Source organism: Mirounga leonina, unplaced genomic scaffold (genome assembly GCF_011800145.1).
Source record: "Mirounga leonina isolate KUSES-001 unplaced genomic scaffold, KU_Mleo_1.0 Mir_204, whole genome shotgun sequence".
In the NCBI taxonomy this organism is placed as follows: Eukaryota; Metazoa; Chordata; class Mammalia; order Carnivora; family Phocidae; genus Mirounga; species Mirounga leonina.
In genome coordinates, this window is record NW_023270513.1 from 7,844,074 (window position 1) to 7,858,000 (window position 13,927).

The window sequence follows — 13,927 nt, forward strand, 5'->3', positions numbered from 1 at the left end:
ATGTTTAATCAGCATTTCTCTGCTGGGCATTTTACATACTTAGATGTATATTTCACCTGTATGAAGAGAAATAAACTCTTGGAGGATCACAGAGCTACTAGGCCATGCAGGGATTCAAGTCCAGGTTTGTCTGATTCCAAAGGCTGCTTTTTCATTGTGCCTCACTCCCACAAATGTTGCTTCTAGCCTAGGATTATTTGATTCTTCTGCTGTTCTTTCCAGAGTTAATGGTTGCTTTAAACAAAACTATTTTGAAGGCTTGAATTTTTAAAAATCCATTGGCATTTTAATTAATACTGTCCCCATAGTTGTAGTTAATTTTAAAATGTACCATGTTTCTGCATACCTCTAACGGTACACTGTACCTTGGTATGAGAAGCAGGAATTCTAGTCTGTTCTTTTTGTAGAGGAGGCCCAGAGGTGCTACCCAGACATCCAGCAAATTAATGTCACAGCCTGGCTAGAACTCTAGCATACTGATGACTTTTTTTCCCCTACCGATTACCTTTCCCCCAATTATTTTATTATGTACAGAGGGATTAAAAGAATTGTATAAACACCCATAAACCTAGCACTTAGACTCTACAACTGCCAATTCATCCATCCATCAATTTCTGATGGTACCTTTTAAGTGCTTTCTACTAGACTCTGCTTCTAGGATCATTCCCCATTTATTTGGGTCATTAATCCAGAAAATGAATGGGGAAACACATGTTTAGAACATAATGGAGGAAATCTTAAGAGCATTATGTCCTGAAGGAATTTACAACCTAGTTGAGGAAAACATACAACAACTTGTGAGCACAGAAACTAGAATAGTACAAGGATGTGCTTCCTGATTTAATACAGAATTATGAATTACTGATAAAATATTGCAAAGAGTTAGGCATAAGTGTAGCAAATTCAGTTTTAACCTCCAGATGATAGATGTGTATGCCTGTACAGAGAAATTACAATCTTCGTGTCATAAACTAATTCAGTCTCTTAAGCTCAGTGTTTCTTGCTTCCCTTGTTTTCCTTTTTATATCCAAAGCTTCCCTCTAGCCCATGATACAAATGTCAAAAAGGGGTCTAAAATGAGAAGACACCTTTCTACCTCAGGCCCCTAGCTACCAGTTTGCCTCTTTAGAAACAGCCACCCTAAGACTGGTTTCCTTTGGTCTAGAGCTACTTAATGCATATAAAAAGCATATTTCCATGTGTGTGTATACATACGAATTAAAATATATATGGTAGTATATTATACACTGCTTTGTACCTGCTGTTCTGATTAGTGTTGTCTTTCCTAACTCTTGAGTACTTCCCTTCACTCTGGACTCCTTAGGATCAGTGTGCATTGTTTTCTCTTTTCCCCACATACTGGCTGTATTCCTGTATTCATACTCAGATCAAAAACACTTGTTTCCTACTTATAAAAGGAAGAACTTGGGACCACAGTGTCCTCACCACATTTACCATCAGTACCTCTTTTAAAAAATTCCACCTGGAAGCTGGAGGACAAGAGCTGCCTTAAGTCATTCTAGAAGCTATATTAGGTAGACATAATTAGGGAAGGGAGTTCTGCAAGATAAAGCAGTCTTCATGTGAAAACTGGCTGACCTTGCAAGTGCCTCAGTTATATGTACAAATTCCTACCAAAGACAGCATGTTTTTAACAGATTTAAACCCATATTCATTTTTATTTTTGCTTTACTATGAGTCACGTGCTGATTCCAAATAAAAGCAAGCAATTCCCTGATTTATAATTAAGTCACCCATTAAATCTTAATTGCTTTTTGGGCCTCAGAATTACTGGGTCTTGTTCATCTTCCTTGAATCCCTTAAATCAAAAATGAAAGATAAATGGTAAGTTCAACTTTTTATTAATAATCTTGGAACAAATACATTAACAATTTCTTAGAGTTATAAACCATTTTACAATTGCAAAGGAATTTTCACATATGCTAATTAAACCCTCACAACATCCCTGTGAGGTAGGCAGGGTCGGTGTGTTACTTTCCTATTACTGAGAACTAGGCTCAGAGGTGAAGTAAGGTCACATAGTTGGTAAATGATGGAGCCAGGACTAGAACCTAGGCTTTTTGACATGCTGCTTCCCTGAGAACATTCAAGTAATGATATCCTATGCTATATATTGAACATTTTTCTCCTATGATGATCAGATCTGTTTTTTAAGTTTGATACTACCTTTTTCCTAATATTCAAAAACACTCAAATGGTGATGAGACATGTCTTCTCTGTCACTGGACTCTTTCTCTTCAATGTATCAAGCACCATCCTAACATGAAACTTTCTTGTGTTATGTTTTGAGGATCCTTGACTATAGGTTCTAAATTATGTGAAAATTTATTTTAGAAAATTCTCCAAAATTCCTATATTGAATATGTCAAACTTACTTAAAAAACAAGCCTATTTATATTTTTGAAAGCTTTGCAATCTTTCCCACCAAGATGTTTAAACGTGTATAAATGGAAAATAGGGAAAGGTGTTTAGCAACATTACTGGGAAACCTATGCACAGTACACATAAGTGCAGGTCACATTACACCGACTTGTTTTTGTTGTTGGCCTTCTAGAGGAAGGAAAACAATTAGATAATTTTTAGGTCTGATCCCATCTCATATATGATATCCAGCAGGGTTCAAGCAGTAGTGATCATAGCATATATGTATGTGGTAGAAAGGAAAAAAAAAAAACACTTGCTCTTCAGTGGTTTTTGCCTAGGTCCAGTGTAAATATACTTATCAAGGCAGATCTTAAGCTATAGCATCTCTGTTAAATTTAGAAATGTGAAATAATGGTGGCATTATCGACTTGGAATATAAGATAAACTGTAACTGACCCCAAACTGTGTTAAAAGCAGAGTAAAAGCTCAGCATGAAAGGCAATGGATAAAACTCAAGTGCTCTGGTATGGAGAGAAAAACAGCAAAGCAAACTTTCAGGCATGTAAAGCAGGTTTTAAAAACAGGAAAATGACACTGAACTGTATTGTCAGGAATTACATGTTTTTTAAACTCGAGTTTTGGCCTTCTAAGAGTATTGGGAGAAACTTAAGCGTATGGGGAAGAGGTGGTACAGAAAATGAATGGGATCTAGAAATGGGGTTGAGGACATGGGAGGTTAGGGAACACCAAGAAACAAATACACTCCAAATTTAGAATCTCTTTAAATCCATCCTTTCCAAAAAATACTTCCTAAAGTTAGAGATTTGGTCAAAAAAGTTGGTGAAAACAAAAATTGTGACTATTTTACCTTATAAAAGAAAGTAGTATTTAAATGTAGATGAGAAATTATGCTATTAAAGATTAGTCCACTGATCAGGCTGTAGAAACTTGAAACTTAAGTGCTGCTGTCAGTGATACATGGCAGAAAATTGCTTCCAAATATAAAATTGTCATGGTAGAATTCAACATTAATCAAAATACCAAGAAACAAATACTTTACTTGAACTAAGAAAAAAATTAACAATTTAAGCTAATGTGAAAAATACTGCAGCTACATTTAAGTTTTCTAAGATAAAACTTGAGAAGATAGAGAACATTCTAGTTCAGTATAATGGGCTCCAAACCAACTACACGTTTGAAATACATCTTGATTGTATTCCTTACATAGTATCATTATCATCATCATCTTCGTGTTTTCTTTTCAATGGGTTTGATTCATTGGCCATGTTCTGTGATGAAACCATGTTGGTGGTAATAAGAATATTTTTGGGCCCAATTATTGAAGGATTAATCAGAACATTTTGAACTGCAGTTGTTGCAGGAACTGTAAAGAGGAGAAAACACCCTCAAACTGAATTACCCAATATTCAACAAGGCTAATTCTAATAATTTAATAGCATGAATTGCAACTACATCATAGAAGAAACTTGGGTATTCATGCTACATTAAGAGTTCAACAAAATATTTTAGTACTTAAGCTAGTATCTAGTACAACATTAAAATTTTTTTTTTTTTTTTTTAACCACCTAAAATTTTAGGTAGTATCTAGCCATGGGAAGCAGTGCACTGGACTCATGGAACACACTAAAGGCACATGTTCAGGGTCAGGAATCCCATTTCCCTTACAAGTAGTTTACTGTGTACAGTTAGATGTCAGAAGATGTAAAATTGAAATACATGCAGTAATAAACTATGCTGTAGCAGAATTCTACTTACGTATTATCCCAACTTTATATGTACCCTTCAATGAAGTGAGTGAAGGTATAATTATTTGATGTACATTAAGTTATATTATTTCCTTGAGCTTTACCCCTAAGTGCTTTTCCCTGAAGATGCCTTAGATTTGTGGACCCCAGCTTCTTTTAATTCAGTGTTGAGACTCTGATGGTCATACTGAATACTCTCCTCTCCCAAAACATTACATATATGTAAAATCACACATAGTTTTAGTGGGCTCATAGACCCTTCTGAAGAACTGATTTGCAGCATTACTGCCACCTTCCTGGTATGATATTAAAACAATTCTTGCTATAGGAATACAAACTGTTCTATAATCACAAATTATGCACAAATTTTAAAAATTCAAAAAAAACTTCTAAAAAGAACCACTTGAAACCCCCCACCGCCCCACCCCCGCCCATCATGTTACCTGATTTGACAGGTGTGGACTGAGAAGGTGGAATCTGCACCGTAAATCTTTGGCTTGTCACTGACACTGGAGGTGCAACTTTATTTGGGACAGACGTTTGCTGGGTTGCTGTGGTTGTAATTAACAGACCATGTTAGTTACAGGACTTCATTATATGGGTTCATATTCTGCACTCCTTAGCTTATCAGAAACTACCTTCAAAACACAGAGAACTAATGAAAGGTGAGGAAAAAACTCATCAGAAATAAGCGAAGTACAAGCTCAATAGTTCAGATGCTAAAAATTCAGTATAGTATAGTGGTAAAGAAGTAGGCTCTGGAGCCTACCTACTTGAGTTTGAATCCGGGCTTTATCACGTACTAGCTGAAAGTCCTTGGGCAAGTTTAAAATTTAATCTTTTAGTACTTCAGTTTTCTCACCTGTCAAATGGGACAGCAGTACCTATTACATAGGATTCTTGTGAAAATTAAAATAATCTCTGTAAAGCTCTTCAAATAGCATCTGACTCTGAATTTTAGCTACATGAAGTTGTGAAATTGAGTGTCTAAATGAGCTAGCAGAATAAAGACCCAAGTTTGCTATTCCTTACGTTAGGTGGCATTTTTAATCTCCGTCACTTAATGAGAATTAGAAAATGTCTACTAGGCTCATGAAGCTAAATCAACATGCATCTAACAAAAGCCTATCAAATAGACCCTCTTAGGGTGCCCAGGTGGGTGCAAAAGTCGTATTCCTATTCTATACCCAGGTACTTTTTTTTTTTTTTTTAAGATTTTTATTTATTTGAGACAGAATGAGAGAGAGAGAGAGCACATGAGAAGGGGGAGGGTCAGAGGCAGAAGCAGGCTCCCTGCCGAGCAGGGAGCCCAATGCGGGACTCGATCCAGGGACTCCAGGATCATGACCTGAGCCGAAGGCAGTTGCCTAACCAACTGAGCCACCCAGGCACCCCCCAGGTACTTTTTTAAGCAGAAAGGGATGTTGGAGATAATTTAGTCTAAATCCCGCCCCCATCTTAATTCTGCCCATTATTCCAGGTACAACTCAAATACCACCCCATTTTATAAAATTTGATTTGCTCAGAAGTCATTGCCTGCCTCTGAAATTCCCTTGACATAGTATGAGAGCCTTTATTAGTGTCTTATCTCGTTCACTAAATTACAAGCCTTGGCTGAGACTTTATCCTTAATGAGCATATGGTTTTTGTGCCCTACTCCTAATGGGTACTGCACAAATTTTTGCTTAATGAATGAATTTTGCAAGACTCAGAAAGACATACTGACATCATAACTATAGCTCTCTTAAAAAATTTATGGAAACACGTCTGTTCCTAGTTTTTCCTTTGGGGGTGCAGGCTTTCCATACATCCCTTCCCCCAGAACCAGCAGTGTGCCCAGGGAAGAGTTGCTGAAAAAACTACAGCTATCCTCCCTAGGGACAAAGAGGAAGAAAGTCTGAATGGGGGAAGAAAGCTCAAAGGTACCCAAGAATTTGGTTTTAGTGCTTTCTCTCCCCAACTTAGGAGGTGAGGCCTTACTCTAACATATCTTCATTCCCAGGCAAGTTTTCTGATGTATTAAGGGTCAGTTCAAAGAATTTGGTGAAGCTTAATGAAACAGTATTAGGTATTTTATTTTGTCAAGGAAATTCACAATAGGTAGATGTTTTGGCCATTACCATAAGGATTTGCTATCATTTAAGTAAGTATGGAGTTTCAGCTTTAAAACTGAACACGGTAGATACTAAGATCTTGAATGCTTTATAAAATTCATTTTTTTAAAGTTTAAAACTTGTATCTTTAATACTAGAGTTTAGCAGCTCCCTCATTCTAGATTAAAAATCTCTAAAACATATAATAAGTGTCTAACAGGGATAAAAATCAAAACTGATAACTAAAATTGGTTAACTTGACAACATGTGTAACAGATTACCACAGCCTAGAGTTTTTTAAAAAACTGGTATTCACTGGGGCGCCTGGGTGGCTCAGTTGGTTAAGTGACTGCCTTCGGCTCAGGTCATGATCCTGGAGTCCCTGGATCGAGTCCCGCATCGAGTCCCGCATCGGGCTCCCTGCTCGGCGGGGAGTCTGCTTCTCCCTCTGACCCTCCCCCCTCTCATGTGCTCTCTGTCTCTCTCATTCTCTCTCAAATAAATAAATAAAAATCTTTAAAAAAAAAAAAAAACTGGTATTCACTGAAGTAATATGAATCCACAGATAAACAGTATATGACCGAAAAGTTACACAAATTACATAGGCAAATTTCTGTCCACAAAGGTCACGTGCGGGTAAATTAGAAGTGTACAATTAATATTATACCAGGTTGGTCTTAAAATGTTGAAATGAGAATATGAAGAGATTATCTACACACTGCAAAAATCAAATGCTGCTTACATTAGAGCTATATGACATCTGTAGGACTCAAGTTATAAACCTAAGAGCCAAAAAAAAATCAATACAGGTCAAAGAGAAGGGTTATGTCTGAAAATACTTCATGAGAAATCCAGCAGGAATATAGGACCAAAAAATCAGGAAATCTAAATCCATTTGTGTTTTATTAGCTAAATAACATTAAAAAAAAATCATGGTTTCTAAATACCATTCTCCATGCAAAGGAACCACAGCTCTTTGGAGAAGTGGCTGTTTGTAGCACTGGGGTAAGGAAAATTAAGGTGAGCTTAGAACATCTTGTGCCAGAAAGCAAGAAATGCTCAAAGAATGACGGAGCCCTGTCACAAAGGGCACAGGAGACAGCCTGAAGGGGCAATATAGTTGATAATCAATACTACTATTCTTGAAAAGATTAGTATTAAAAACAGTGATTTTTTTCTTTGATAAACTTATTTTTTTTGCAACTTCTTGTACATTTTAAACTTCTTTTGGTTGCATTCTCTTGCCAGTTTACTCAAATTTATTTCTGATAATAAGCAGGCTACTGCCATGAATGTTTGGCAACTTGATTTGTATAGAAGGCAGAACACAGCTTAAACTTTTGGTGCCTAGTTTATACCAACAACAATGCTGGGTAATGTCCAATTCTATACTCATTTGGGATAAGATACTCCTTGTGGCTTTCTCATTTTGAAATCTGATAAAATATATGTTTATAGTTTTACTAGAGGACAAGCAAATGTTATCAGTGGCAACACACATTTGGGAATTTCTGACTCAGCTTTTGACTTGGATTATAGTTCAAAATCAAGCGCCGAGGAACTTCTTTACCAGACAGAAAAGTCATTTCATTCTCTCACTTACCTACAGTAGGAGTGGAAGGTCTGCTACTAACAGCACCAACACTTAACCGTGGTACTAATCTTCCTTGGTTAGGTCCCTAGGGGATTTAAAAAACTTATTAATTTTAATATTGTTCCGATCTGACCCCTAAACTTACCAGGAATGAATTATTAATGGTAACCCATGGCAAGAATGTCCTGTTTCTGTTCCATTCTAAATCCAACATTTAAACTAGGGTCTTCACAAGCATATATAATAGTATAAACAAAACATAAATCTATATAAAGGATATGAGTACACATAATATAAAATTGTATATAGTATTTAAGTTTAGGGTAGAGTCTTATTTGGGGATAATAGCTAACATCTTCATGATTTTTAATCTTAACTAGTCAATATCTTAACCTAAAAAGAAAGGTGCTCTTATAGCAGAATTTCGGACAACAAAGGCAGCTAGCTGAATGTGGGGAGAACTTTTTCAGTGGTGGGAGAGCCTTAGGTCATATTTCAGAAAGTGAGTCCAATTCCTGATGGTATACCATTTACTCTGTTATAAGGTGCCACAAAAAACTGATAAAATGTAAATACTGGGAGTTATGAGACCTGGGAATCAGTCCCAGCTTTGCTACTAATTCCATAGATGAATTGAGGATCAGTTCCCTGATGTGAAAATGAATTGTTGAGTTAGATAAACGCTAAAGTTCCTTTTTGTTCTAAAAATCTTGGATCTTGTGTTTTGTATTTTAACATAGTAGCTAATTGCAGAGATGGTATTTTCAAGGCTATAAATTTAAAAAGTCCTAGTAAATTATCTTAGTCTTTAACCTACTAATCTATCTACAGGAATCTGCTTTTTACAAATTTCCCCTAACACATCTCACCTTTTTAAAAAACTAAGCTGACCACAGATTCTTACCTTTTTAATTAAGGACTTCAGCCTATAGTTTGGAGCTGTTAAGCAGTATCTGTCAGGTGGCAGTCTGGGTCCTGCATATGGCTTAATCAGTGGTAAAGGGGTTTGATTTTTCTGCCTTGCAATATCCAGTAAAAACTAAAAAAAAGAAAAATCCTTATTAGAACTACAATCTAAGAAATTTTATGTAAGATGAACTTCAGATAAGTTTGCTCACATCTCTTGGAGGAGGAGAAGTAAAAGATTGATCAGCGCGACACTGGATTGCCAGTCTCACATCATCTGCATCAACATTAGGTTTCTTAGCATGGCTTGAATAAATTTTTGCATCATCCAGAATTGTAGTCACATATCCTTTAAGAACAAAACATTATTAAACATGAAAACAGCTTAATATTTATGGTCACTTTTCTTAATGGGAGGTTCTACTAACTTCTAGAAAGTTCATGAATTTTGGTTCTATAATTGTCCTATTTGCATGGCCAATTTTAAAGAGATACTACGGTATAAATACTACTGTCCCCTTAGCTTGAGCTCTTTTTTTTACTGCTTTAGGCTGAATTCTATGATAGTAACTGTTCAAGCAGTTTAGTTGAAAATGTTCTTACAAGAAAACAATGTTTTCAAATTCACAAGTTAGGCAAGTTTTTGGTGTTTTGTTAACTTACGGAAAGCAAATTCCAACATTTGATTTATAACCCTTGGTTCATACTCCGTAATTCCCATATCCTTCAGGATTTGTGCCATCACCTGTGGATTCGAATAAAAACGCCAGATGCATAATCTAGGTACTGGAAATCAAGACTGGACCAAAGGTAGTATTTATATTTGTGATAAAAGTTCCCCCTTCTTCTGGGCTCCAGACTTGTACTCATATACTTTTCCTTTCAAGTGAGTGTCAGGATCACACCAAAAGCCGTCGTAATCTCTCTTGAAAACTTTTTATTTTGGGGCGGGGGCGGGGGCAAAGAGAGAAGAAAAAGGCCCGGGTTGGCTTTCTCATCGGGAAAGCTAGGGGAGGCTACAGCTGGCTGTCATTTTCGGATGCGGCGATGGGGGAAGCTAGCATCAGTACACTGGACGCGAGAGTCAGGGCTCACAGACCTGGCGAGACGACAAAGCGTCTGGGGCCCAAGGTCCAGGAGACAAAGCCGGGTGGCTGGACTGCGCACTCTGGCGGGCCGCAAGCCTCCCCCTAGCGGGGCGGCCAGGGCTGCGGGAGAAACGCCCCGGGGTCCAGGGCACCCCCGTATCCCACTCCTTCTGGCCGCCCCGATTGGGCCGAAGCGGGCACGCGAGCCCGTCCGGACGCCCTCCGCCAGGGCCTGCCTCCCAAGACGCCAGCCGCGCCGAGCTTCCTGCCCCGCCTCTCAGCCTTCGCACTTACCAAGGCATCTCTCGGAGCGTTCTTGGGAGGCGCCATCTTGCCGGACTCCATATTATCCTGCCGCTCGTCATCCGGGGAGAGAGGGCTGCTCGCAGGCTCCTCGCTCAGGCTCCACCCCTGCGGGGTGCGGAAGGCGGGGTTAGAGCGCGGCCCCGCGGGCTGCTGCTTTTCAGCTGCTGCTCCGCGCCGTGGAGTCGGAGGGCAGCAGGGCTAGCAGTGGAGCCAGCCGCGGGCTCGGGAGGTTTGGAAGAGACGGGCAAGTCTTCCCTGAGGAACCCTCGGCCAACACTTGGAAGAGCCAAGAAGCTCGTCTTCATAGAGCTGTTCTCCGGTAAAATGTACCAAATGGGTCACCCTTGTCTTTTCTGGGACCCCTCTTCACACTTTGCTGCTGCTGCTCTGGCCCCTTCCATTTCCCTGCAATGCCCGCAGGGGCTCCCTCCACCTGCCCCTGTGATAGGGTTGCCTGAGTAAATAACAGGTAAATGTGTCAGATCAACGAGGAATACAGTTTTAGCTAAAGTATAGCCCCAATACTACATGGACTGTACTTGTCTACGAAATTACTTGTGGTTGATCTCACATTTAAATGTAACTGGGCATTCTGTATTTTTATTTGCTAAATCTGGCAACTCTACCTTATAGCCTGCTCTCCACACAGCAGGCCTTTGGTCAACTCTCATCATGCTCAAAGCCCTGCCATTGTCGCCCATTTCTTACTGATGAAAAGCTTAAAGCCTTTGCGGGCCTGCAAGATTCTCTGCTGGAGCCCCTCCAGCCTTTTCCCTGAGTAGTTTCCTCTCTGTCCCTGCTGAGGCCCACCCAGGGCTGTCACTTTGCCTCACAGATGCCCTCCCCTCCCCAGTTTCCACGCAATAACCTGAGTGACTTTCAAAAAAACATGCATCTCTGGCTTCAAGTGTCCCAAAGAGAACTCTTTCTTATTCCTCCACAGTCCACCAATGCCCTAGTGTTCTCCATCCCAGAAAGAGGCGCTCTGAGCTACCCAGCCCAGAAACAGCAGTAATCCATGTTATGCACCCCCCTCCCCGCAATCCACAATCTATAGCAGGTCTCATCAGGGCCACTTCCCAAAGTCGCACCATGTCTAAATGTGTCTCCACATCCTCATTCAGTGCTACCACGCGAACAGTTTAAACCCAAACAGCCATACTCACCAAGACTACAGAAATAGGTCCTCGCAACAGGGCTACCCCACATTCTTCACACAACCAAAAGGATCTCTTAGTCATAAATCACATAATTATATTCCTTTCTTTAAAACCCTCTAATGGCTTCCTTCACAAAACAAATTCATACTGATTCGTGGGGGTTAGCAGACCCTTCAGTTTTGGGCACCAGCTTACCTCATCAGGCTCATCTGAATCAGTCATCCACCAGGCAGCCATCTTGAATTTGGGGCATGTTCCCCAAGAACCACGTGTTCTTAACACATTGTTTCCAGTGGGAACCCTGAGCCCTATGCGCCTGCAAGCACCTTTCTCAGCTCACTCTGAGCAATCACTGTGTAAGACTAATAATGTTTTTCTCCCTTTGGACTAGGTAGTACATGCACAAGGTACAAAGTTCTAAAAATAAGAAAAAGAAACCCTCTCTGGCTTATTCCACCCACTAATTTATCTTTCACAGAAGGCACCACAGTTTACCAGTTTCTTGTCTATGTAATTTACAAATATTACCTGTTTTTATATTTTGTTCCCCCATCCAAATGGTACTATACCGTTGGGATGACCAACCTTTAGAGCGCCAACACAGGACACAGCTATACTAGATGAAAAGACTTTTAATACATAATAAATAATTGTGCAAAAGTGTTATTACTTTAATATACAAATATGAAAGTAGATGTTTATTTAAAATTATGTTTTCCTGTATTACTTTTCTGTTACATGCTATTATTTAAACAAAACAATAGGACTAGTTAACAGTTAAACAATTAGTATTAATAGTAGGACTAAGTAAATACTTTGAGAAAATATGACAGTATTTTTCATATTTCTGTCACCTGTTACAGCAATTTATTTTAATTCTTTTTTTTTTTTAAGATTTTATTTATTTGACAGAAAGAGACACAGCGAGAGAGGGAACACAAGCAGGGGGAGTGGGAGAGGGAGAAGCAGGCTTCCCGCGGAGCAGGGAGCCCGATGGAGGGCTCAATCCCAGGACTCTGGGATCATGACCTGAGCCTAAGGCAGACGCTTAATGACTGAGCCACCCAGGTGCCCCTATTTTAATTCTTGAATGTTTAAATTTTATAGGTTGTAGTATATATTATTAATATACATAAATGTAAGACTTTTAAAAAGGAGAATGTAAATACAATATGTATGACAAGTTAGACATATCTGTTGCCCATATTTAGTAAAAAATAACAGTGAAATGTTTCTTTTGGCTCTATGGTACAGTAGGATATTTTTACTCTCTTTCTTTTCCAATAATATTTCTCTGAACTGCCTGCAGCCTTTAGGACATCCTTGTTTTCTTTTATGTAGTGGTAAAACTGAATATAATCTAACATAATATTCACTTTGATATGCATCTCTGGTCTTATCAAGCCCACATTAGACTGATTCTTGGTGTCAGTCCAGTGTGGTGACATCAACCTAAATGTCCTTTCAAAAAAAGTGTTTGAGGATGTAATCCTAAGTATTACTTACTAGGAATAGCAGGTTTGTAGGAGTTAGTTTTCAGTTCTCCAGAAATGTCTATTCACTTAGTACTAGAGGCTTGTCTTAGTAGACCAGCTATTTGTCAGTCAGGCCCTTTGCATCTATACATTCATCCTATAGGCTGTCCATGACTAAAACGTTCATCATTTTTTAACATTCCAAAGCATGTTAGATGTCATCATAAATTAAACCCTTTTTTTTCCTTGAGGGAAAAAGGCTTTAAAGTGCAGAGGTAGTTTCAACTTGTGAAAGTGAAGTTGGATTCCAAATAAGTTAAAATTTTAGTAAAGAAACAAGAGTCCTGTTTAACTTGGGTGCCTTTCTGGTGAGTTTTTGTTGTTGTTCTGAAGCAGTCTTATTTCCAAAAACTGTATGAGTTTCTGTATGAGTTTTTGTTGTAGCCTACACATAACATCAGGCAACTTGGGCACGGTCAGTTAATTCTTTTCTAGTCTCCATATGGCCTGTTCAAAGATCATCAAGCGGTTTTAGAGAGACAGCATATACATATCTGTTTAACTGTAATCCTTTCACCATTCTCATCCTCAGTATATTTACAAATTAAAGGACATTTTCCTTGTTCCGCATTTTGAAAGCAAGTTTGCAGCAGGCCATCATTTTAACACCTTTTCTATGGGCAGTAACAATGATAGCCATCCTGTAAGGCACATGTTTTATGGAGAGTATTCCTTCCATTTCAGTACAGTAAAAAAATCTCACTAGGTGCTTTTATACATTTTGAGAAAACTTAAAAGTGAACAAAACTTCATTCTGAAAGCTTCAATAGCCCAGGTAATCAATCACATTCCTTTTTTTTTTTTTTTTAGCAGTATTGTATATAAGATGTATGTACACTTAGCAGATAAGATCTTTTCATTTTCTTTGGTACAAAGTTTATAGACTGAATAGAATATGTCAAACTTTATATTTACATCTCTGCTTGAATGTGAACATAGATGAGCAAAATATAGTTTGTATTTGAACAAGATATCAATATTCTTTTGTTTGGGGGCACCTAGGTGGCTCAGTCAGTTGAGTGTCTGACTTTTGATTTCAGCTTCGGCCCTGATCTCAGGGTTGTGAGATCAAGCCCACTGGGTGTGGAGCCTGC

At 38.7% G+C, this 13,927-nt stretch overlaps 1 protein-coding gene across 1 annotated transcript; it reads right to left on the bottom strand.

The window, feature by feature from the left end:
• Positions 1 to 1,846: 1,846 nt before the first annotated feature.
• TAF9B (TATA-box binding protein associated factor 9b) lies at positions 1,847 to 10,226 on the bottom strand. The gene is made up of 7 exons (XM_035028795.1): positions 10,127 to 10,226; positions 9,408 to 9,489; positions 8,957 to 9,093; positions 8,743 to 8,877; positions 7,848 to 7,923; positions 4,595 to 4,702; positions 1,847 to 3,769 (listed from the first exon to the last, which is right to left on the bottom strand). The coding sequence occupies exons 1-7, from the start codon at positions 10,175 to 10,177 to the stop codon at positions 3,606 to 3,608; spliced, it is 753 nt and encodes a 250-aa protein (XP_034884686.1). The 5' UTR covers positions 10,178 to 10,226; the 3' UTR covers positions 1,847 to 3,605.
• Between the last annotated feature and the right edge of the window lie 3,701 nt (positions 10,227 to 13,927).